At 42.7% G+C, this 24,646-nt stretch overlaps 2 protein-coding genes across 2 annotated transcripts in view; both read left to right on the forward strand.

The window, feature by feature from the left end:
- myadmb (myeloid associated differentiation marker b) overlaps window positions 1-3,149 on the forward strand; it is a 6,636-nt gene extending 3,487 nt beyond the window's left edge. The window contains exons 2-3 of the mRNA XM_083653544.1: window positions 1,632-2,154; window positions 2,625-3,149. Of these exons, the coding sequence (XP_083509670.1) occupies window positions 1,768-2,154; window positions 2,625-3,122 (885 nt within the window). The 5' untranslated portion in view covers window positions 1,632-1,767 and the 3' untranslated portion in view covers window positions 3,123-3,149. The remainder of the gene's footprint in view (window positions 1-1,631; window positions 2,155-2,624) is intronic.
- Window positions 3,150-6,324: 3,175 nt separating this feature from the next.
- On the forward strand, window positions 6,325-24,483 carry ftr66 (finTRIM family, member 66; the record flags this gene model as incomplete). The annotated part of the gene is made up of 6 exons (XM_083654092.1): window positions 6,325-6,918; window positions 20,117-20,212; window positions 20,400-20,633; window positions 22,810-22,969; window positions 23,081-23,140; window positions 23,954-24,483. The coding sequence occupies 6 exons, from the start codon at window positions 6,325-6,327 to the stop codon at window positions 24,481-24,483; spliced, it is 1,674 nt and encodes a 557-aa protein (XP_083510218.1).
- Window positions 24,484-24,646: the final 163 nt, after the last annotated feature.

Here is a 24,646-nt window from a genome sequence, read left to right on the forward strand (position 1 = left end):
TCGAGAGCCGCCATTTCAGCAAATCATACAGAGATAAATCATCATCAGAGGCATATTTCTCCACCGCCAGCTTCAATAGTGCAGAATGTATTGCGGTGACAAGACGTGTTGTGTTTTGAGTAATGCGGGTGACTTTCGGTTCTTCATAAGCTGGAAAACCCCACTCTGTTGCTCTGGTATCGTTGTTGGTATTACTCTGTCCACGCGTAAAACACACAGCACAGTTGATTGAAACGAGTTCACATCCATTCTCTGGGCATTGCTGAACGTATAGGGTATCGTTTCGTATTTTTCCGATACCAGTGCTAAAACGATCCTTTTTTGTTGTATTTACCGGGACCTAAACGGTCCCTAAAATGATACTTTTTTAAATGTTAAGTGGATTTAAACATTTTTTTATAGGATTTCAAACAATGTTATGTATTACACCCTCATGTTAGTGAAGGTGCATGCAGCGGTGGTTTCGGAGGACTGAAGGGTGGAAATTTCACTCTGCAGCTCGGTCATGGCACCTAAATGAGGCACCTAAATCTACCCAACCCAACCCTAGTTCAAAGTAATTCTGGGAAATGTAGGAAATCACTAACTGAAGTAGAAGTAGTTGAGGCAGGAGGATGCAGACTGGGGACACCAAACAAATGACCACAAAATAATTCCTGGAAGGTATTGGACATCACAGATTGTATTGATGGTATATAACCAAGATATGTTTTCTCCTTTAAGATTTTTTTCCCTTTACAGTAGTTGAAGGGGCTGTGAGTGAGGGAATCTGTGAGTGAGGGAATGAAGGGGGAGGGTCCTGGTGATGACAGACTAGCTGTGGGGTGGGTGGAGCTAGAGCCCGGGGCCACGCCCCTCTAAAGGGATGTGTGTAGGGAGGAATGTCAGGGTGACATGGGCGACGCAGGAATGCTGCTGAGAGGGCAGCCTTGACTTTGATATGAAGCAGAGAACGGGAGAGAAACTGAGGTTCGACCAGTTAATCATCTGCAGATTAAGATGAATTAAGATGACAGCGCTGGCTTCATGATTTTGATTTGAAATTGTTTCGTCTTTCATTGTTTCCCTTGTTGTTGTTGTTTCAGCCATTCATGAAAATACAATGGCATCATTGTGTGTCTCAGCAAACTGGCATGTAGGCCTACAGAGCCGGCAAGCTGTTGCCCTCGTGTGGTCACTTGTAGTTCTCATGTGGTCACTTGTAGTTCATTATCTAGACGTCCTCTTCTGACCGAGAATATGACAACCTTTTAACCCCTCTATAACAATTAAAGGCGCTGTAAGCGATTCTGGAGGAAGGATTGAGTCAACATGGTTCTCATTCCCAAGTAGTCAAATACTGACGCTTTGGGTTGGTGATCCGGTCCAGAACACCATGAGAACTGTGTTGACTCAATCCTCTTTCTCTCTCCTGATTGGATGAAGTGGGATGGGATTCCAGAAAAGTTTCTCTTCTGTTTGGGACTGGGAGGGAGTCCCATGTTACTGACTCAACATGCTATATCAGTGATTGCTGTCAGATTATAGAACAATTTAACTTATTTTACCAAAAGATATCGCTTACAGCAGCTTTAATATTGAACTCATTGCTGACCAATTCTCTCTATCTTTTTTTTTTTTTTTTTACACAGTTCGCTCTGTGCGAGTGGCTGAGGGAGAAAACCAGAAGAATCCAACTCATCTGCACCAAAGGGAATAAAGAAGAGTGCCGAATCCCACCGAAACTTTTTCCCAGTTCCACTCTCTCGTCCGACTACATCTCCCATCATGCCTGTAGTCATCCACTCCAACCCCCTCCTATGGACACGTTTGTGTGCTCTGATCTTCTCGTGCGTGGCCTTCTCGGTGGCCGTGCACGGGGGGCGGCTCTGGCACGGCACCGGCGACTGGTGCATCTTCTGCTGGGCGTTCAGCTTCGCCGGCACCCTGCTGGTCCTCTTGGTGGAGCTGTTCGGCCTGCAGGCCCGCGCGCCCGTCTCCTGGAAGAACTTCCCCATCACCTTCGCCTGTTTCGCCGCCCTGCTCTGCCTGTCCGCCTCCATCATCTTCCCCCTCTACTTCCTCAAGGGCTCCACTGGCCCCAGCGAGACCCGCGACTACCGCATCGTGGCCACCGTCTTCTCCTGCCTGGCCACCATCACCTACATCAGCGAGGTGTGTAGGGGGGGAATAATAAGGTTTCACCCTTGTGGCTAATGAACGATCAAAGGTTCAAAAAGTCTTCTGCAAAGTTTTATTCATACATGTATGGGTCAGTTCAAGAATGACAATAACTTGGAAACTCAAATTTTTATACTCTGATAACAACAAATTGTCATTAGTTATCATGTCATCCCAGATACTCAACTTGCACATTCAAACGGACACATATGCATTATTCAAATACATATATGCATGTACCTTAGTTTCGTAACACAAAGCGAACTGCAGCCGCTAACGTTAGCTTTACTTGGAATACATGGAACACAGTGAATCCTTAATCCTTCAGTCATATGCTCTGCTAGGTGACTTCATCTCTGCTCGTATGAAACAAAGGCAAAGAGACAAAGAGAAATATAAAAAGACTATTCTTAATGAAAGGAAAAACACACTAATATATCATTTGATTATTTGATTTCCTCCAGGTGAGCATCAGCAAGGCGCGTCCCGGTGAGGTGGCCGGCTACATGGCCACCGCCCCGGGCCTGATGAAGGTGTGCGAGACCTTCGTGGCCTGCATCATCTTCGTCTTCATCAGCGAGCCGGTGGCGTACGACCGCCACGCCGCCCTCAAGTGGTGCATGTCCGTCTACTGCGTCTGCTTCATCCTGTCGGCCGCCATCATCGTGCTCTGCGTGTGCGAGTGCACCGGCTGCCTCCCGTTCCCCTTCGCCCGCTTCCTCTCGGCCTACGCCCTGCTGGCCGTGGCCCTCTACCTGACGGCCACCATCATCTGGCCCCTCTACAACTTTGACGCCGACCACGGCGGCAACAGCAGGAGGCCCCCCAACTGCAGCTGGGGCAGCATGGGGCTGTGCATGTGGGATAAGGTCATGGTGGTGTCCGTGCTCACCGCCGTCAACTTCCTCCTCTATCTGGCCGACCTCATTTACTCCGCCCGCCTGGTATTTGTCAAAGCCTGAGGAGGAGGGGGGGGGAGGGGGAAGAGAAACAGCATTATTGGAGGGAGAGAGAGAGACAGAGAGAGAGAGAGATGGAGAGGTTGAGGTCACTGGCTATGTTTACATGTACAACAATATTCCCTGTAAAGGCGTAGGTTTTTATCTTGGTCAGTCGGTGCATGTGAATGCTTCCAAAGACCCGGATAAACTCCTGTCTCCATTATGAGAGAGCTGAATGAGATTGCTGGTAAGGTGCTGATGTGATCAGGCATGTCAATTCCTTCTTCTGTTTACTGTTGGTTCTTCAGATCGGTGCAAGGTTACGTTCCGTTGTAATGCGAGAAATAGTCCATTTCTCCATGTATTAACAGAGTGGATGAGGCCTTAACCAGGAAGAAAGCTAACACTCCGAATACTGTGTGCACGTAAACGTAGTCAGTGATGAGCAATGAGGACAAACCAAAGTAAATGGCGGCTTACTGTTGTTGTTGTTGTTGTTGTTGTTGTTTGCATATACGTGTGTGTGTGTGTGTGTGTGTGTGTGTGTGTGTATGTATACACACACACACACACACACACACACACACACACACACACACACACACACACACACACACACACACACACACACACACACACACACACATATATAGTATGTCAATGTTCTGCCTAAAGTCTGTTTTTAATTTGATTTCAGCCATAAAGAGACTGCCAAGCAGTATTTCTGTTATTTGATGCCAAAGGAGAAAATGTAGGAAAGAATTTATGTCCAAAGCCAAGATCATGTTAATTGATAAGAAGAAAAGTTTTGAATTCCATACAAAAAGAAGTCCAGAAGAAAAGTCCAAAGAAAGATGGATTTTTAAAAAATAATTATTTCACTAAAGTAATCCCTAAATTACAATTTGATTAATAGCAAATATGTTTCTTTAAAAAATAGCTCAATTCCATTTTGTTTCCCCTACAGCACGCAGGGCTGAGGATGTTTTCACTAATCCAGTTGTATAATTCATCAATTATATAATTAATTGGAGGATTTTTTTTTTGTATACGCCTTTAATGTTTCAAGACTTGAAGTAGGCTAGTACAAAAAATAGTTTACATGATGTAATGAGGAATGCTAGGCTAGCTTTTTGCTCATTATATTGTATGTATATCTACAAGCTACAATCAATGACAAGAATATATATGTGGTAAGAACATTATGCAAGATTGTGGATTAAAAAAAAGACAATTATGGTTTAATGTGCACTAATGTTAGTATTTTATATATGTGTTCCAACTCTCTGTATGTTGGTGCCTCAAAATGTCAAAGCATCTATCAGTGTCTAACTCACACCACTAAACTAATATACCATCTCAATTGGGCCCATTGGTTTTGTACTGCTGTAAAAATTCCTCTGAGAAAAAAAATCTCTTTTTCTTGGTGTTTGTTACGTTCTTTTATATTCCACTGTTCATGTTTTAAGTGTGCATACCGCATCAGTGTTGTTGGAAAATGTAATCCAGTGTTTCAATAAAACCACATGGTAAAGAGGTGTGTGGTCGTATTAATATTAATAGTATTGTATCGTCACATTTTTTGATTTGTTAAAAGCACACTATTATCCAGTTTTATGATCACTATATGATGATGATGATGATATATGTATAGGCTATTCCACTCAATTCCTATCAAATTCAAGATCATCCAATTTGGTAACGAGCTCAAATGACATAAAGGTAGATTGAAATCTCCGCCCTGTTTTGCTCTGCAGCCCTCTCGTTATAAATAATGTATGGCTCAGGTCACATGTTCTTCATGATGCTTTCATTCAAAGCCATCTACTGTAGGGGGCCCTAAGCAGCCGCTTAGTTCGCTTATGCCTAGGGCTGGCCCTTCACCTACAATCGGACTGAATAGATAAACAGAGTGATATGCCAGTTGCCTTGGCTAAGGCTATTGTGCTGGACATTTCTGTGATAAACAAAGAGAGACTTGCATGGAGATGGAGAGATGTCCTTTTGTTTTCATGTTTGCAAACAGGCCAGTGCTCACACTATGAGTGTTGTCAGGCAAAGGGCGAAACAATCTGCTTGTCTGCCTTTCTTATAGCGGAAAACAGCCGAGTCATGAGAAGTCCAGATAACACAATCTGATAAAGGGACTGAATTTAGGCTTTTCTCTGGGCAAGAATACTTGTTTCTCGTGAACAATTACAGAAGACAGAGACTCCATTCAACTCAGAAATTATATTATGTGGGGGCGTCCGGGTGGTGCAGTGGTAGACTCCCTGCCTACCAACACGAGGGTTACCTCCGGCTTGGTCGGGTCAGTCCATACAGGCACAATTGTCCGTGTCTGCGGGTGGGAAGCCAGATTAAGGGTATGAGTCTTGGTCGCTGCACTAGTGCCTCCTCATGGTCGGTTGGGGCGCCTGTTTCGGAGGGGAGGGGAACTGGGGGGAATAGCATGATCTTCCCATGCGCTTCCTGCCGATGAAACTCCACGCTGTCAGATGAAAATAAGTGGCTGGACGACTGCACATGTATCGGAGGAAGCATGTGCTAGTCTACAACTCTCCCCAGATCGGCAGAGGAGGTGGAGGTGGACAGCAGGGGGAATTGGCCAAGTACAATTGGGGAGAAAATGGTGGTAATCTGGAGGGAAAAAATAGATAAAAAAAAAAAAAAAAAATTATTATATTTGATACATGATGAATAGAATGGTAAGGTTTTGGTGATAGGATTTTTTGGGGAGGCAAACAAGAACAGGTCTAAACTGGCCTCTAGCTGTCTCAGGGTCAGAAGTGCTGAACAGCAGTTTGCAAATTTCCACAAAGACATGAGAGTATGTTCCACATATTAAAGACATTAAAATAGTATAATAGTTACAATTTCCATTACAGCTGCTCTAGAGCTGGGCAGTTATTCAATATGGTCATTGTGTATTTGTCTTGTGGAGTCCTATTGTCGTCATATGGTGATATTGTAATATTGTGGCACACAATTATGTTTCAGTCTTGTTTGACTAGATGTTTGTTTGATCACACTTAACTTAAAACACACACACACACACACACACACACACACACACACACACACACACACACACACACACACACACACACAGAGAGAGAGAGGAGGTGTGGTTGCAGGTGTCTGTTTTGTATAATGTAGTCATCTCTGTGATATATCAGCCCCTGTCAGAGCGAAGTAGCCCTCCACTCTGCTCTGTCGACACATGGCCCACACAGGCTCCCCACTGGACCGGGACCAGTTCTGCTGCCCCATCTGCCTGGACATGCTGAAAGAGCCGGTGGCCATCCCCTGCGGCCACAGCTACTGCATGGGCTGCATCAGCGGCTACTGGGGCGGCGAAGACCATCCCTCCAAGAGCAGCAGCTGTCCGCAATGCAGGCAGACCTTCAGCCCCAGACCCATCCTGAAGAGAAACACCATCCTGGCCGAGATGGTGGACAAACTATCCAGGATGGACCTCCTGCAGGAGTCTCTGCCTCACAGCTCCGTCGGCCCCGGAGACGTGGCGTGTGACCTGTGCCCGCCCGGGGCGCGCCGAGCGGCCAGGTCGTGTCTGGTGTGCCTGGCGTCGTACTGCGAAGCCCACCTGAGACCCCACCAGGAGTGTGCGGCGCTGAGGAAGCACACGCTGGTGCCGGCCAGCATGCAGCTTCAGCACAGGGTGTGCCCCCAGCACGACAAGCTGCTGGAGGTCTACTGCCGCACCGACCAGCTGTGTGTGTGCCTGCTGTGTGTGATGGAGGATCACAGGGGCCACGACACTGTGCCAGCTGCTGCAGAGAGAGCCGAGAGACAGGTAACTGATCATCTGTCTTACTGACTGACCCTGCTGAAAAAAACCAGCACAGACCAGCAGCTTTGCGGGTCAACTTGCTGATGACCAGCTTGGCTTTGCTGATGGCTCAGTGGTTAGCACTGTCGCCTCACAGTATAAGAAGCTTGTGGGTTCGAATCTCCACCCCGGTCCTTTTTGTGTTGAATTTGCATGTTCTCCCGGAGTTTGTGTGGGTTTCCTCCACAGTCTAAAGATTATGCTATGTTTGTGTAGTATCGCAAAGTAAAATGTGTAGTATCTATATCATGTATGTAATCTTTGTTGTGTGTTTAGATATATGATGTAGTATATTGTGATGATGCTATGTAAAGCCCTTTGAGACATGCTTGTGTGTGATAAGGGGCTATAAACAGAATTGAACTGAACTTGCTGGTCATGCTGCTGACCAACTTGCTGGTCTTGCTGGTTCCTTACCTGCAAACATTTGATCAATTGATGCAATACATACAATGATATTCTATTATCTGTAGCCTATTTGGCACTTTCTATATTGTGGACATGGGCAATGTGACAGAAGTAGAGAAAGCAACGTATCATGTATGAAAAGTTTCTTGTTAGTTTTCACATTTTACCTTAATGTCTGCATAGATGGTTTGTCGACTATGCACGCTGCCAGCATCACCCTGATTCATATTTACATTTACACACTTCTAGAGTCAATGAGCTGCTTCACTGGAGCAGCAGTTCAGGGTTAGCGTTGTTGATGAGGGTTAGGGTTGTTGGGTTAGGGTTGTTGGGTTAGGGTTAGGGTTGTTGATGAGGGTTAGGGTTGTTGGGTTAGGGTTGTTGGGTTAGGGTTAGGGTTGTTGGGTTAGGGTTAGGGTGGTGGGTTAGGGTTAGGGTTGTTGGGTTAGGGTTGTTGATGAGAGTATTACTCATTCATTTAATTTGACCAGCCTGCTCACAGGACAGTCAGGGGATTTGACCATATAAAACAGCAGCCACCATCTATCCAGTCACAAGCCCACTTGTCTTTATGAGCCTGTAGGGCTCCGTTATCGCAAAAGGAAGTGGTAGGGAAAACACACAACTAACCCCATTTTGAACTGAGGAAGTCATAAATTGATATCAGGCTATATGGTTTCACCTGTAAGAACTTCCCTGATAAGTATCAGACTTACGGCCATAAAAATGTAACAGTTCGATGTTGTTCAGACTGATTTCCATTCCCATAGTCAAATGTCAGCTGCTCTCTGCCTTTGGGGCTGCAAGATGATAGAAATCTTCACATTTGTTATTCAACATGCATGCGTGCATATGTGCGTGTGCGTGTGTGTGTCCTGATACTGGCATTTGAACAGTCTGTTATTTTGAATGAGCTCCAAGTTTCCATATGCAAAGCCCTTTTGAAACTGATCTGATGTGATGCACAGCTCCTGAGAGACTTCTGGTTACAGTAAGAAAGGTTTTACAGACGAAACACAAACTCAATGTTTGTCACCACCACAGCATCTGATAATACAGAAAGAGAGTCAACCCGATATTATCATTATTATTATGATGATGATTATTATTATTAGTGCAGTGCCCGTTCCCTCACTCATTCTCTCCCCTGGTGTCTCAATCTCTCTCCTGGTGTCTCTCTCCACATGAGCAAGCACTTTGCAAAAAGAGAAAAGTCTTAATCGGCATTCAGTGCGTCCTATTATATGAAATAAATGTTTCCCTATTTAAAATGCTGAAAGCACAGCCAGTGTTGTGAAAGTTGGTGTACTGTTGAGAGAAAATAATATGGGATTTGGATCTGTTGTTGCCACAAATATAAGCAATGTCACCAGAGGGATTCAAAACTCTGTCCCAAACCAGGAGTCCAGACCAATGACTTGTGCTTTTTCAGGCAACAGGGGCTACCCTTATTTGTGTCTCATTAAATCAGTTGTACACATTGTCTAACTTATTTCTGTGGACATGTTGCTACGGTGTTTGCATGCGCAAAATACTGCATGCCTGCGTTGTTATCAACTCTTATTGCTGCTAACCATGGCTAGCCTGGCTAGAGCTAACCCCTGGCTGGTATTCCGACTTACATATTATCTGTGTTTATTGAGCTTAAAAAAAAGATAGTATCATCATATCAAATCAGTGTCATCCAGAGATGGGGACTTAGACTTGAGACTTGGACTGCAGTCGCACTTTGCAAAGGATGGACTTGTGGTAGAGTTGATATCTAGGTCAAAGGCCCCCTTTAAACATATATATTGTTTTTTTCCCCTTTCAAATGTTTGCTTATTATAAACAGAGAGATGGTAATCAGATGCTGGGAGGAAGAAGCTGACTTCCATCACATCACCAACATTACAGACTACAAAGTGGCTAGCCTATGGTACTGTACCACTACCAACATGCACTTGGGGGATCTACGCAGCATTCAAGCGCCAGGGGTGGCCAGGCAGGCGCCCATACAGACTGTGCAGATGCAGGTCTGCTTTAAGTGTTCTAATCCTAGGCTACATATAGCCTAACTTATCATTATTATTACTGTAAGCGGTATTAGTTTCAATGGCAATTAGTGTTGCATTGTAAATAACCCCTGAAAATAGGAGTCTCAAGTTTTAGGCTATATGAGGGATGCACAGATATGACAATTTTGGCCGATGCTGATAAACGATATTAACATTGCTGTTATGGCCGATAAACGATATTTATCGATGTCGATATGATCTGTATAAAACCACATTTCTATGATCATCACATTTTGTACATACTGAAAAACACATGTAAACACTGAATTTGAAAAAGTAATGCATTTCTTTATTTCCAAAACCTTTGGAAAAGCCCATAAATCATAGATTTACTGCATTATTTCATATCAATGTGAAGAATTTGGCTGATAATGATAACCGATATTAACATTGCAACATCTGACTGATACCGATATGTTAAAAAATGACTAACGTCGGCCGATACCGATATGATTGCCGATATCGTGCATCCCTAGATGGGCTACAAATAATTTTGATGTAAAATCATTCTTCTCTCTGCCCCAGCCGAGATTAATAATAAAACAAATAATAATGTAAAAATAAAACTTTAGCTTAAAACCTTTCCTTGACACAAAACACATTTTTATCAGCAGTTTCAGAAGCCAAAACTGTTACAAACAACATTTCCCAGAATTTCCCTAGGCCGGGGCAATAAATCAATAGCAATATATATTGGCGATAGAGAATTCATCAATACAATAAAAAAATTGTTCAATATATATCACCATGTTTCTTGATAATGGAGCGTGTTACGAGTGACACTCAAACAGTCAATGAAATCCTAAAGTTCCCAACCGAGCATATCTATTACACAGCTGAAACACTCAATTTGTGTGTTTTTAATTGTTGTGTTAACATCAAAATGATTGCCCTGTGTGGCTTGATAAATAAGCTGGTTCAAAATAAAGTGGTTAAATTTAACCTTTTTTCTCATGGTCTTTATTAAAAATTATCAATAATTATCGCCAACGATTGACATGAAATATTGTATATCGATACATTTTTGGCTATATGGCCCAGCCCTAAATCTCCCCCACAGGAAATGAGTCCATGCCTCTTTTCTTTTTACCAGGATCATCAAGACCTTTATGTGTATTACCCAAAGATAAATGTATAATGTGAGAAAAAAAAAGTGGGGGAAAAAAGTAACGTGAATAAACTGTAAATTAGGCTCAGTGAATTAAACAGCTGAAACAAGTGAGCCCGGACCAAGCACTTTCCTGAGGAAAATGTGTTTTTGTGCCCAGTATGATAGAACAGTTAGTGACAGATTAATTATTCTACCTGCTTTAAGAAAAAGGCTATAATAGAAGTGTCTGGGAAGAGTACTAACAACTCTATAACTCAGCAAATGCAATTAGAGTGTGAATTCACAATGAATGAGTAGGCTGCACTGAAATAAACCAGACAGGAATTCAATTTCAAATATAAAATCAACTGTTCATTGCTGATTGTATTTAATTGTGGACTAATGAAAAATATACAAAAAGTACAGCAAACTAGACTAGATTTTTAATTAATCAGTTTCTTTCATGTAAATTGAGATCTCCATCTTCCAACCATCCTAAACAGCCTCCACTTTTCCTAACTGGAGGCATTGATGCCTGATGCAACTTTTCAATAGCAATATATGACAATACAGATAATTTGTTTCATATAATTTTGAGACACTAATTATTTGCATTCATTCATTTAGAACATAATTGTTATGAAAATCACTCAATCAATGGTCTGACAATGTGTCAATTGATAGACGATTATAATATAAATGTATTGTCCTGCCCAATATTAAATGACCTCTCTTGTGTGGACTATCATGTGTTTTTTCAAGTTCCCTTCACGACCAAAATATTTCCCACAGACTGAGCATTTAAATGGTTTATCTCCTGTGTGGACTCTCATGTGTCGATTCAATGTTACTTTCTGACCAAAACTGTTACCACAGACTGAGCATTTAAATGGTTTATCTCCTGTGTGGACTACCATGTGTTGTTTCAAGGTTCTTTCACGACCAAAACATTTCCCACAGACTGAGCATTTAAATGATTTATCTCCTGTGTGGACTCTCATGTGTCGATTCAATGTTACTTTCTGACCAAAACTGTTACCACAGACTGAGCATTTAAATGGTTTATCTACTGTGTGGACTATCATGTGTTTTTTCAAGTTTCCTTCATGACCAAAATATTTCCCACAGACTGAGCATTTAAATGGTTTATCTCCTGTGTGGACTCTCATGTGTTGATTCAATCTTAATTTCAGACCAAAACCTTTACCACAGACTGTGCATTTAAATGATTTATCTCCTGTGTGGACTAACATGTGTCTTTTCAAGGTTCCTTCACGACCAAAACTGTTACCACAGACTGAGCATTTAAATTGTTTATCTCCTGTGTGGACTACCATGTGTTCTTTCAAGGTTCTTTCACGACCAAAACATTTCCCACAGACTGAGCATTTAAGTTGTTTATCTCTTTTGTGGACTATCATGTGTTGTTTCAAGGCTGCTTTACAATCAAAACTGTTACCACAGACTGAGCAATTGTGGACTCTCATCATGTGTCCAGTCAAGTCTCTGTTATGACCAAATCTTTTACCACAAATTGAGCAATTAAATAGTTTATCTCCTGTGTGGACTCTCATGTGTCTGGCCAAGTTTCTGTTATAAACACATATTTTACCACAAGACTGAGGTTCACTAGTTTCCGTCCAATCATCACTGTCTTCAGTCTCAGAAGAGTCTGAAGTCTTGACATCACTGGCTGGTTCTGATGCTCTGCAGTCCTCTCCATCAGCTTCTGTTTTCATCTGTTCAGTTGAGCTGCTGGCCAGAAGCTCTGCCTCTCTCTTCTCCTCAGTTTGGCTTTGATGAAGCTGTGAGGACTGAGGTTTCTCTTCCTCATCTTCACGCTTCACAGGAACAGGAGTGAATTGGAACTTGGTGATATCAGTCTCCTCCAGCCATTGAAGCTGCTCTCCATCCTGACTGATCCAGAGCTCCTCCTGTTCCTCTTTAATGTGTGGGGGCTCTGTGTCTTCCTGCCTGGTCAAGAGTTCCTCCTGGTCAGAGATGGGCAGTATTTTAAATACGGTACATGTATTTAAAATATGTATTTCAAATACATTTGTATATTTTGTCATTTGTATTTGGCTGGACTGAGAAAAATAAGATGTAATTTGTATCAAAATACATTCAGACCTTGTATTTTGTCTATTTTAAATACATAAAATACATTTTAAAAATGTTATGTCATTTTATTCTCAAACCAGGTTTAAATGTGGAATAAAAAAAGGCAAGGTCACTGACATGTCACTTCTACTCTGCCTCTGATTGGCTTACCTTCAGAACAAACTCAACCACAAATCAGAGACAGACTTCACATCACTTCTTCCCCTAAACTAGTAATGAAGCCTTGTGTTGGTGGAAATTCCCCCCGAGATAAATTACTAATATAAATGCGATGTTTCGATATTGCATGCACTGGCCTATCGGCAAATGAAACGGTTTACTGCATATTCAAACCAGTGTATGAGAATACCAATGTGTGAGAGACAATGTGGCAGTGTGGGTCACGATTGTGATGTCATCAGTGATGTCACTCGAGCAATTGTTGTGATGTCATCAGTGATATCACTCGAGCAACTGTTTGCCCAACTGTGATGTCACTCAGGCAGTTGTGATGTCATCAGTGATGTCACTCGAGCAACTGTGATGTAGTATGAGCCAACGGCGCACAGTTGCACGATGGCACATAGGTGGGTGGTCTGTCAGTCACGATTTTGGGAGCCCATTGAGCGGGCGATTTATGGCGCATCATCTCCAGAGTCTCCACCAATACCAATACATAATACTAATATTATGATGTCAGATATCTATGGCTAAACATGGTCAAAGTTCGAAAACTTGAAGTTAATATGTAGAACTGCTGCCTGTAAGTCAAAAGCCCTCACAGAAGGTGATTAACAGCTGAAGTGAGGGAGAAATTACCTGTGCTGAATAACAGCTCAAACTGAAATGGAAGAACTGTAGTGTGTTAGACGTAAAGGAGAATACTATCACAGAGGACTAAAGACATGATTTACCATCTGAAGAAACCAGACCAGAAAATTTCACATTTGAGAAGCTGGAATCAGAGAATTAGGACATTTTTCCTGAAAGAAATATTGCTCAAAAATGATGAATAGATCATCAAAATAGGCAGTTAATGTAATATTAATATTTGGCGAATAATCGATGAATTGACTAATCATTGCAGCTCTTTATCGGTTTTTATAAAATGTATTTTTATGTATTTTCAAAATAGGTATTTGTATTTCAAATACATTTTTAAGACCAGTATTTTGTATTTGTATTGTGATACATTTTTTGAGCAAGTATTTGTAATTTGTATCAAAATACTTTTTGATGTATTTTCGCCCATCTCTGCTCCTGGTCCTCTTTATTATGTGGAGGCTCTAGGTCCCCCTGGTCTAGACTGGGGCTCCACTCCTGCAGCGCAGGGGGAACTTCTTTAATGACTAACTAACCTCGCGTCACCAGGCTCTTCTCGGCGAGAAAGAGCCTGGCTCCCGCCCACAATTGATTTTGTCACCCTACTGGTTCCCGTCTAGAGCCCGCCCTAGACCGGATGGCAGCGTTTCTAGCTCGTCAACTTTCACGTTAACTTGACAATTTGACCCAAGTATCAGAATCCTCTTTCACCGTTTTGACCGGTGTGTCAGGCGGTGGTGGCGGAGATGCCATATTGCATAAACGTTTTGTTTTATGTAACGCTAGCTTTGTTTTGATCAGACTCTAGTTTAGGTAACATCACCGCGTCAAGCTAACGGCAACAAAGACGTTGTTAGGCGCATTGCCATCCGGTGTTAATTCTGGGTCCGGGGTTTACGCCCCCATGACAAAAAGCGGGGTGGAAGGTGCCCAGACTATGACTAACAGCTGCTGGAAGTCTGGAGGTATGGCTACTCTGTGTAACCGCACTACAGGATTTAAAACGGTGTCCAACAGCTTTCGTGGTTGCTCGTTCTTTTTGGAACAAGAAGATTCTAGCCTGATATCAGACTGAATTGTTACCTCGTTACACTCCATTTCCTCCTTCAGAAGCAATCAACTCGGAGGAGTGGTAAGATCCGATGGTCTGGAGTCAGGCAGAGTAGCTTCCTCCACGTACTGTATCTTATTTCAAACAGCACAAATATCACTTCAACGGCCGCAGTTAGTCGTTCACCAACGATGTCAGGTCTTGGACATTATACATTTCCATACAGCGACACAGGAACGTTTCCTCATGATCGTTTTACTGACAAACGTTGTTCTTCACAACGTTAGCTCCGATAGCTTCACAGCTACCATTCATCTGGATAGAAGCGCGTCTTCTTCATCCTCTGTGCTATACGGAAAAACGAGCCTCGTCTCCAGTTTATATATTCGCGATAATATCATCAATACATGCAGTCTTATGTTGTCAATTACAGATGTAAACTATCTGTGTATACTTACTATAACGCTAATGAAAGGGGGGAAATCGGTAATGTAGGGCTTACAAACCATGTTACAAACACTGGCCGCCATCTTGTCCAATGAGTCCGTTCCCGTTTTGGGCAGACCACGCCCTGCGTTCCCAGCAAGCAAAATTACGTCATGATAACGCTGTGATGACGTCTTTCAGGGACGTCCAGGACGTGGCCAAATCACAGCCGGTTTGGTGATGATGATTTAGACGTCTGCGGGAACGTCAAGCTGACATCGAAATATGATCGTTACCATGAATGGGCACGTTCAGGTATTCTGCTATGTACACAGAGTATATTCAGCAGCTTTATACATAATAAAGCTATAATTATGTCCAGATTAACAATTTATGCTACATTTAAAAAATATAGCCTATAATAGTAGCCTACCCTGTGTGGGATTTGAACTCGAGAGCAATTCTAACACTACGCTATCTGTTCGCTGAAATAATCTGCTGTACGTTGGAGTAATATAGCCTACCGTTTCAAAACATGGACCCATTGTTCTTTTTATAGCCTACCGGTATAACATCCATGGGGAGTTGGGACAGTTTTAATAAAAACAAAAGCTAATTTAATTCAAACCTTAATCTGGAAGAATCATTGAGGGATCCCTTAAAATTTACAAGTGTCACCACCAGTGCTGCTGCATATGCAGGCTATACGAGACACGAATATAGCCTAGGCTATAGGCCTACTGTAGGATTATGGCAGAAACTTGTTTTATATTAAAACGTTGGTGTCAAGTCTTTGTGGATCGGACATCACAGTGTAACCGTCTACAAATTATGTGTAAGAAGAACCCCGAAAACACATTGCAGACAATTGCAGGATTCCCCCGCAATTCATCTCCTCGTCCACCTCCACCAATAAACAGTTTGTTGCTGATCACTCGGATTTTGGATAAATAGCCCAGGCTGAGAAATACGTGATTGATTGCAACCATTTAGTTATCCTCATGGATATTTCAGTGGTGACTGGTGAGTGAAATTAGTTGGATAGTGATTATACAGTGATAATCTGGGCCAGATCTGACTCGTCGTGATATTAGGCTACTTGAATCCATAATGCCTCCAATAAGTAACGTGAATAAACTGTAAATTAGGCACAGTGATTTAAACAGCTGAAACAAGTGAGCCCGGACCAAGTACTTTCTTAAGGAAAATGTGTTTCTGTGCCCAGTATATGATAGAACAGTTTATAGTGACAGATTAGATTATTCTACCTGCTTTAAGAAAAAGGCTATAATATAAGTGTCTGAGAAGAGTAGCCTACTAACAACTCTATAACTACACTGAAATAAACCAGACAGAAATTAAATTTCAAATATAAAATCAACTGTTCATTGCTGATTGTATTTAATTGTGGACAACTAATTAAAAAGATATAAAAAGTACAGCATACTTTCTGACAGATTTGCCATTTGATATGTTGAGTCAGAACTTTGCCCTTTTATAAGTGAATGTCTTGACTGATGTTAGATTTTTAATGAATCCGTTTCTTTCATGTAAATTGATTATCTCCATCTTCCAACCATCCTGATCAGCCTCCACTTTTCCTAACTGGAGGCATTGATGCCTGATGCAACTTTTTCAATAGCAATATATGACAATACAGATCCTCATTTGTTTCATATAACTTTGAGACACTAATTATTTGCATTCATTCATTTAGAACAGAATAATTATGAAAATCACTCAATCAATGGTCTGACAATATGTGTCAATTGATAGACGATTGTAATGTACAATTATTGTACAGCCCAATATTAAATGACCTCTCTTGTGTGGACTATCATGTGTTTCTTCAGGGCTTGTTTATGACCACAACATTTCCCACAGACTGAGCATTTAAATGGTTTGTCTCCTGTGTGGACTATCATGTGTTCTTTCAAGCTTCCTTCACGACCAAAACATTTCCCACAGACTGAGCATTTAAATGGTTTGTCTCCTGTGTGGACTATCATGTGTTGATTCAAGGTTCCCTCACGACCAAAACATTTCCCACAGACTGAGCATTTAAATTGTTTATCTCCTGTGTGGACTATAATGTGGTTGTTCAAGCTTACTTTATAACCGAAACATTTGCCACAGGCTGAGCATTTAAATGGTTTATCTCCTGTGTGGACTACCATGTGTTGTTTCAAGTTCCCTTCACGACCAAAATATTTCCCACAGACTGAGCATTTAAATGGTTTATCTCCTGTGTGGACTCTCATGTGTTGATTCAATGTTACTTTCTGACCAAAACTGTTACCACAGACTGAGCATTTAAATGATTTATCTCCTGTGTGGACTATCATGTGTTTTTTCAAGTTTCCTTCATGACCAAAATATTTCCCACAGACTGAGCATTTAAATCGTTTATCTCTTGTGTGGACTCTCATGTGTTGATTCAATCTTACTTTCAGACCAAAACCTTTACCACAGACTGAGCATTTAAATGATTTATCTCCTGTGTGGACTAACATGTGTCTTTTCAAGGTTCCTTCACGAGCAAAACATTTCGCACAGACTGAGCATTTAAATGGTTTATCTCCTGTGTGGACTACCATGTGTTGTTTCAAGGTTCTTTCACGACCAAAACATTTCCCACAGACTGAGCATTTAAATTGTTTCTCTCCTGTGTGGACTAGCATGTGTTGTTTCAAGGCTGCTTTACAACCAAAGCTGTTACCACAGAATGGGCAATTGTGGACTCTCATATGTCTGGTCAAGTCTCTGTTATGACCAAATCTTTTACCACAAATTGAGCAATTAAATAGTTTATCTCCTGTGTTGACTCTCATATGTCTGGTCAAGTTTCTGTTATGAACACATCTTTTACCATAAGACTGAGGTTCACTAGTTTCCGTCCAATCATCACTGTCTTCAGTCTCAGAAGAGTCTGAAGTCTTGCCAGCACTGGCTGGTTCTGATGCTCTGCAGTCTTCTCCATCAGCTTCTGTTTTCATCTGTTCAGTTGAGCTGCTGGCCAGAAGCTCTGCCTCTCTCTTCTCCTCAGTTTGGCTTTGATGAAGCTGTGAGGACTGAGGTTTCTCTTCATCATCTTCACGCTTCACAGGAACAGGAGTGAATTGGAACTTGGTGATATCAGCCTCCTCCAGCCATTGAAGCTGCTCTCCCTCCTGACTGATCCAGAGTTCCTCCTGTTCCTCTTTAATATGTGGGGGCTCTGGGTCCCCCTGGTCCAGACTGGGGCTCCACTCCTGCAGCGCAGGGGGAACTTCTTCTTTAATGATGACCAACAGCTGCTGGAAGTCTGGAGGTACGGCTACTCTGTGTAACCGCACTACAGGATTTAAAACAGTGTCCAGCAGCTTTCGTGGTTGCTCGTTCTTTTTGCAACAAGACGATTCTAGCCTGATATCAGACTGAATTGTTACCTCGTTAGACTCCATTTCCTTCTTCAGAAGCAGTCAACTCGGATGTAGTCTCTTCTGATCACTGACCAACGTTGTTCTTCACAACGTTAGCTCCGATAGCTTCACAGCTACCATTCATCTGGATAGGAGCGTCTTCTTCATCCTCTGTGCTAAACGGAGCCTCGTCTCCAGTTTATATATTCGCGATAATATCATCAATACATACAGTCTTCTGTTGTCAATTACAGTTGTAAACTATATGTGTATACTTACTATAACGCTAATGAAAGGGGGGGATCGGTAATGTAGAACACTGGCCGCCATCTTGCCCAACGTCAAATTAGTCCGTTCCGGTTTTGGGCAGACCACGCCCTGCGTTGTATTCATGTTTTTCAGAATCACAATCAGAATCACTTTTATTGCCATGCAAGTTACATACGAGGAATTTGTCATCTGTATGCAGTAGCGGTCACATCAATATACAGGGATAAGAGGATAACTAACGGCAATCGCAAGGTTGCAAGTGCAATCAAATCGAATCACTATCTATAGCTACTACTATCTATGGTTTTTACCCTATGTTTGATGTAGCCTACTGTAATGCAATGTTGAAATGTTAACGCAAAATAAGAAAAGAAAATAACCTATTGAGGCAAGGTGGTGTTGTGTCTCCACACTATCTCTGACTTGGGGTAGCTTAAACCTTGTCTCTTTTTTTCCCATGGGGCTTTTGTGTGAGTCTTGCAATCAAGTCGGATTACATGAAATTCAACACTGCAATGTCTTGGGTTCCCAGCAGCACACCCACCAGGATTGAAGTCGATCGGACGGTTCTCGAGAGTCGAGATAAACAGCATTTTGTATTGCCAGTAGGTGGCGCTATGACTATGCATGTGTCAAAATTGCATGAAATGCAGCACCATACTCTGTCGGGTTTCAAGCAGCGCACTCCCCGAGTTTGAAGTCAATCGGACAGACGTTTCGCGAGATAAAAGGCTTTTTGTGTTGCCAGTAGGTGGCGCTATGACGAATTGCACGGAATTTGGCACTACACTATGTCAGGTTCCCAGTAGCACACGCCCCAAGTTTGAAGTTGATCGGACAAACGGTTCCCGAGATAAAACGCTTTTTGTGCTGTCAGTCGGTGGCACTATAACTATGCACGTGTCCGAATTGCATGAATTACGGTACTGCACTCTGTTGGGTTCCCAGCAGCACACTCCCCAAGTTTGAAGTCGATCTGACGAACTCGAGATAAACCGCAACTGTGTTGAGAGTAGGTGGCACTATGCTGAATTGCACAACGTTTGCGCTCTGCACTGCATCTGGTCCCCCTAAGCGCACTCCCCGATTTTGAAGTCGATCCGACCAACGGTTCTCGAGATACGCAAAGGACAGTCATCTAGACAGACGGCTGGAATTATAGTGAAAGATAGATTATTATTGTTATTATTATTTATTTATTTTTGTGAAATCATCTTACTGCACTGGTAGACCACCAGTTTCAACAAATCTTTACTCTTTGTCTCTTGTTTCGGAACATTTTCTGTCAAGTGAAACTGTGTTGGAGAAAGATCCTTATTTTCAAGATTTTCTTTGATCTTTTTGTATATAAAGTCATTTTGCCATATCAAGTGAAATGGATTGAAACCAGCATGATTATCTGCCAGTGCCGTGAGATGATTTGACTAGTGTGTGTGTGTGTGTGTGTGTGTGTGTGTGTGTGTGTGTGTGTGTGTGTGTGTGTGTGTGTGTGTGTGCGCGTGTGCGTGTGCGTGTGCGTGTGTGTGTGTGTGTCCAGAGGCAGCTGGGGCGGAGCAGGAGGAGCAGCAGGCAGAGGGTCCAGGCCAAGGAGAAGGAGTTGGCGGAGCTGAGACGGATCCTGGAGTCCCTCAAGGTGATTCACCGCCCTGAGCCCTGAGCCCTGATCCCAGAGCCTTAATCATATTCCGTACTGAGTTTTATCTTCATGCTACCGCTCATTTTGTAAAAGCAGGTGTCACACTATTCAAAATGGTGTATCTAGTTTGGGTGTGTCAACAACACCATGTGTGATTCTTTGACCTCTCTGGGCCTCGGTGCAGCGCTCTGCCCAGGCGGCGGCGGAGGACAGCGAGAGGATCTTCACGGAGCTCCTCCAGTCCATGGAGAGGAGGCGCGGGGAGGTGAGGGAGCTGATCCGAGGTCAGGAGGAGACGGCCGTCAGCCAGGCTCGGCAGCTGCTGGACAAACTGGAGCAGGACCTGAGTCAGCTGAAGAGGAGAGACGCAGAGCTGGAGAAACTCTCAAACACCGACGACCACATCTACTTTCTCCAGGTGACTGCACTCACTTCTATAGTGTCCTCACCAAGGACCTTGTTTACAGTATACAAATATTCTTTGACATTATACTAGATTCCATCATCAGTTTGAAGAATATTATATATAAAAAAAATATATATATACAGTATATATATACATATATATATATATATATATATATATATATATATATATATATATATATATATATATACACACACACACACACACACACACACACACACACACACACACACATATATATATATATATATATACACACACACATATATATATATAGCTTTAGCTTTTGATATACAGAAAAGTGGGGGAAATCAATACAAACCTAATGTTTTCCATCATTTTGTCACTTAATTGCATTTGGTCATGATATGTGTAAGAACCTTTTAAAAAGTTGGCATGTTAGTGGATAAATCAATGAACTTCACTTAGGAGATCAGTGAAGAAGGTAATTGTTCAGAGCTGCCAGTTGTCCAGTGAAGCAGTAAAGGGTTTACTGACCTGACCAAAGAGCGTGGAAGGAAAGAGACGACACTCCGGCCATTTTTGGAAACAGAATGCGCCTCGCAGTGGTCAGCTGCGGTAGTGCTGGCCCCTATAATCAGCCTCTCTAAACAGTAACTCAACGGGAGTTGAACCTCGGGTCCTTTTCATTAGGTATTTATCTTGAAAAAACTAAACAAAGAAAATGAAAAATTTTGCTTAGTTTCCACAATATGGTTGTTGTTTTACATCCCTGCACTACACCACTTCAATCAAGATTTGCAGTACGCCCGGAAAAGATGTGTATCCCAAAAGTTTAGAGTGTTCTCCCGTTGAGCTACTGTTTAGAGAGGCTGATTATAGGGGCCAGCGCTACCGCAGCTGACCACTGCGAGCCTGTGCGAGGTTCTTTTGGCGCTGTCACGCTTCCAAAAATAAAAAATGGCGGAGGCTGCTGGGCGCTGATGTTGCAATGGGGCAATATGGAGCTGTCATTTCTTTCCATAAAAGTTCTTTGACCTGACTCGACACGGTCAGGATTACCATAGATATTATATTACTATAGATGGGTCACCGCAGGCTCCGCCAATTCCTAACAAATGGTAGTAGCAAGTCTCCTAAGTGGGCGTGTCCATGTAAAACCATGGGCAAAACCCACATGACAAAATGACAGGAAGTGAGTTAAAGTTGAGCCATCTTGCTTGAATCCCATGATCTTTGGGATTACTCATCACCAGGGAAGAATGAATCCACTCCTGTGCCAGGGAGTCTGCAGGGGTTCATTTCAACACAAACCTTTCACTTTTACAACACTTTAAAACGATGTGACCTCCGTCTGTTTGTTAGTCTGTTAGCAGAATATCTTAACAAGTTATAGATGTATTTTGCACAGAACTTTGTGGAAAGGTTGGTCATGGGCCAAGGAAGAACTTCTATTCACGTGACTGTTCATACCCCTCTTTGGGGGAAGAGTGAGGCTGAGGCTGTGTCTTCTCACATAGAGGTAAATTCAAATCATGGTGCCTATCAGCAAACTTTGAAGAGGCAAACACACATTATTGCTTTTTCGAACTTCTTTTTCCCACAGCGCTGGCAGCAGGCCAGGCCGGGGTCAGAAGATGGCAAAGTCAGGACACTCACTCACTCACTCGCGATTGTTTAGTGAAGGACGTTGGGGTTTAGGGGTAGGATCATATTCCATGTAGAAAACGATTAGCCGTGTTGTTGAGGTACCCCCAAAACATTGGCTAAAGTGTCATAAGGCTGAATGGCCACACCACTGCGATGTGGACTTGCGCGTTTTCTTTTTCTTTGTTTGGCAACCCTAATGGCCAATAAACAAACACAGTGCTGATTGGTCACATGGTATAATAATCGGCTAAAATTCTTAAAAGTGCCCAGAATTTGAACAGTCAAATCGTATGTGCCAGTTGCAGTTAGTCATGAGTATGTGTGTATTTCCTGATGTGAAACTAGTTGCAAATGAGAAATGGAAGACGAAATTGGTGAAAACCAGACATGTGGAACTGGTATATTTTGACACTTACATAGCATTGGCGGGGTGCCAAATCACCTGGAGTAGAGTATGGTTGTAATGCAAACTTATAGACTATACCACAGATCTCTGGCTTAGTGGGAGCAGTTGGTGTATGTTCTTGTCTTTTTCTATCTAAACTTCACTCTCCAGAACTGCCAGTCACTGTTCCAGAAGGCCGAGCTCACAGAGTCCCTCAGTGACACAGTGGTTCCTCTGCTGGATTTCGGGAAGGTGCAGTCGTCTGTGTCGGCTCTTCAGAAGAGGCTGGAGGATTTATTCAAGCGAGAACTGCCCAAGATATCCAGAGCAGGTGGGAGCAACATTTCCAATATGTTGACTGAACTGTAAAAACCTCTATTGTATGGTCAAGATAATACGATAACATATTGTTATTACGCCGTTGAATGCTTATTCCTTACAGCAAACACAGTGAAACTCCTGCCGAGTCCAGAGCCGAGGGTCCGACCAGAGTTCCTGTACTGTGAGTCAAAACAGATTTACATTAAGAGGATTTTGGAAGATCTGGGGATTCATCTCAGTGACTAAGAGCTTCATACAAACACTGGGTTAACTCTATCTTCCTGAAATTCAAGGTTGGGGTTAACTCAATTTGCACTTTATTCCATTCAAATACAAATTCTTAACCTGTAAAATGACCTGCACAGTTTGATTCATGCCCGGAGGACACCGAGCCAATTAGTAATTTAACTGTAAATTTCCTCATACAAATTTGTATAGGCTATAAAGCTACAGTGTCTTCATCAATTCAAGCAATTGTGTTTGCCCAACTCATCTGATGGGAAAGGCAGATCATTGTGGGTCCCCTGTGGCAAGTCAAGTCGCTTAAAATTCCAATAATGTTGATCACATAACAAAATGAATGAATGTTATCACATAACAAAAATATCAGTCGTGCAATTTATTTCGATTGGATATAACAGCCCTGTTTTAGGATTGAAAAATGTCAGTTTTCAACTTTTGAAGGAAATCCACTTGCTGATCGTTTGAGCTGAAAGTGATGAGTGTATACACTGATTGGACAAAATAGTGAGGCTGTAATACTACTACTACTTCCGTCGTGAGGGGTGGATGTGAGGCGATGGGGTAAAGAGGGTATTTTAGTCTGTGGCAATCAAGACATGGGTTATTATGTGCAATGACTCATCAGAAGGAAGCTCCTAATATTAACTCTTCTAGAACAACATCTGTTCTCTGCCTGCTATTTATACACCCCTGTTTACTTTATCTGTCATCATACTTCCCCCTCTCCTCCCACCCTCTCCATCACTCCCAGATTCCCTGCAGCTCTCCGTGGATCCCAGGACGGCTCACAGGGACCTGAGCGTGTCCCAGGAGTCCAGAACAGTGACGGTGCGGACCAGGGACCACTCGGGGCCGGACCACCCCGACAGGTTTGACTACTGGTGCCAGGTGCTGTGTCGCCAGGCCCTGTCCGGCCGCTGCTACTGGGAGGCCGAGTTGAGCGGGGGAGGCGTCAACATCGCAGTGGCCTGTCAGTCCATGGCCAGGAAAGGAGATGGCAACGACGCCCACTTTGGACACAATGACAAGTCGTGGAGTTTATTTTGCTCGAGGAAGGGCTGTACCTTCTGGCATGGGAATGTGGCCACTAGAATAGCGAGCCCAGCCGCTGGCAAGATAGGAGTGTACCTGGACCACAAGGCAGGGAGTCTGTCGTTTTACAGCGTGTCCGACACCATGACCCTCCTGCACAGAGTCCAGGCTAGATTCACTGAGGCGCTGTATCCAGGCTTTGAGTTCATGTGTTTCGGAGTGTCTGTCACACTGTGCCAGGTCGAATAGCAGAATAGGGGGTACAATCGGAAAGTAAAGCAGTGTGTCTGTGTGAATCTGATTGTTCTTTTGTTTTCTTACTTTGACTTGATCTGGTTTTGATTTTTTTGGACACATTGTTGTTGAAAATATTTGATTTAAAGTCGCCTACATTTTTGTCTATGTATTATGT

Source organism: Poromitra crassiceps (genome assembly GCF_964638095.1).
Source record: "Poromitra crassiceps genome assembly, chromosome: 17".
NCBI classification, from domain to species: Eukaryota; Metazoa; Chordata; class Actinopteri; order Beryciformes; family Melamphaidae; genus Poromitra; species Poromitra crassiceps.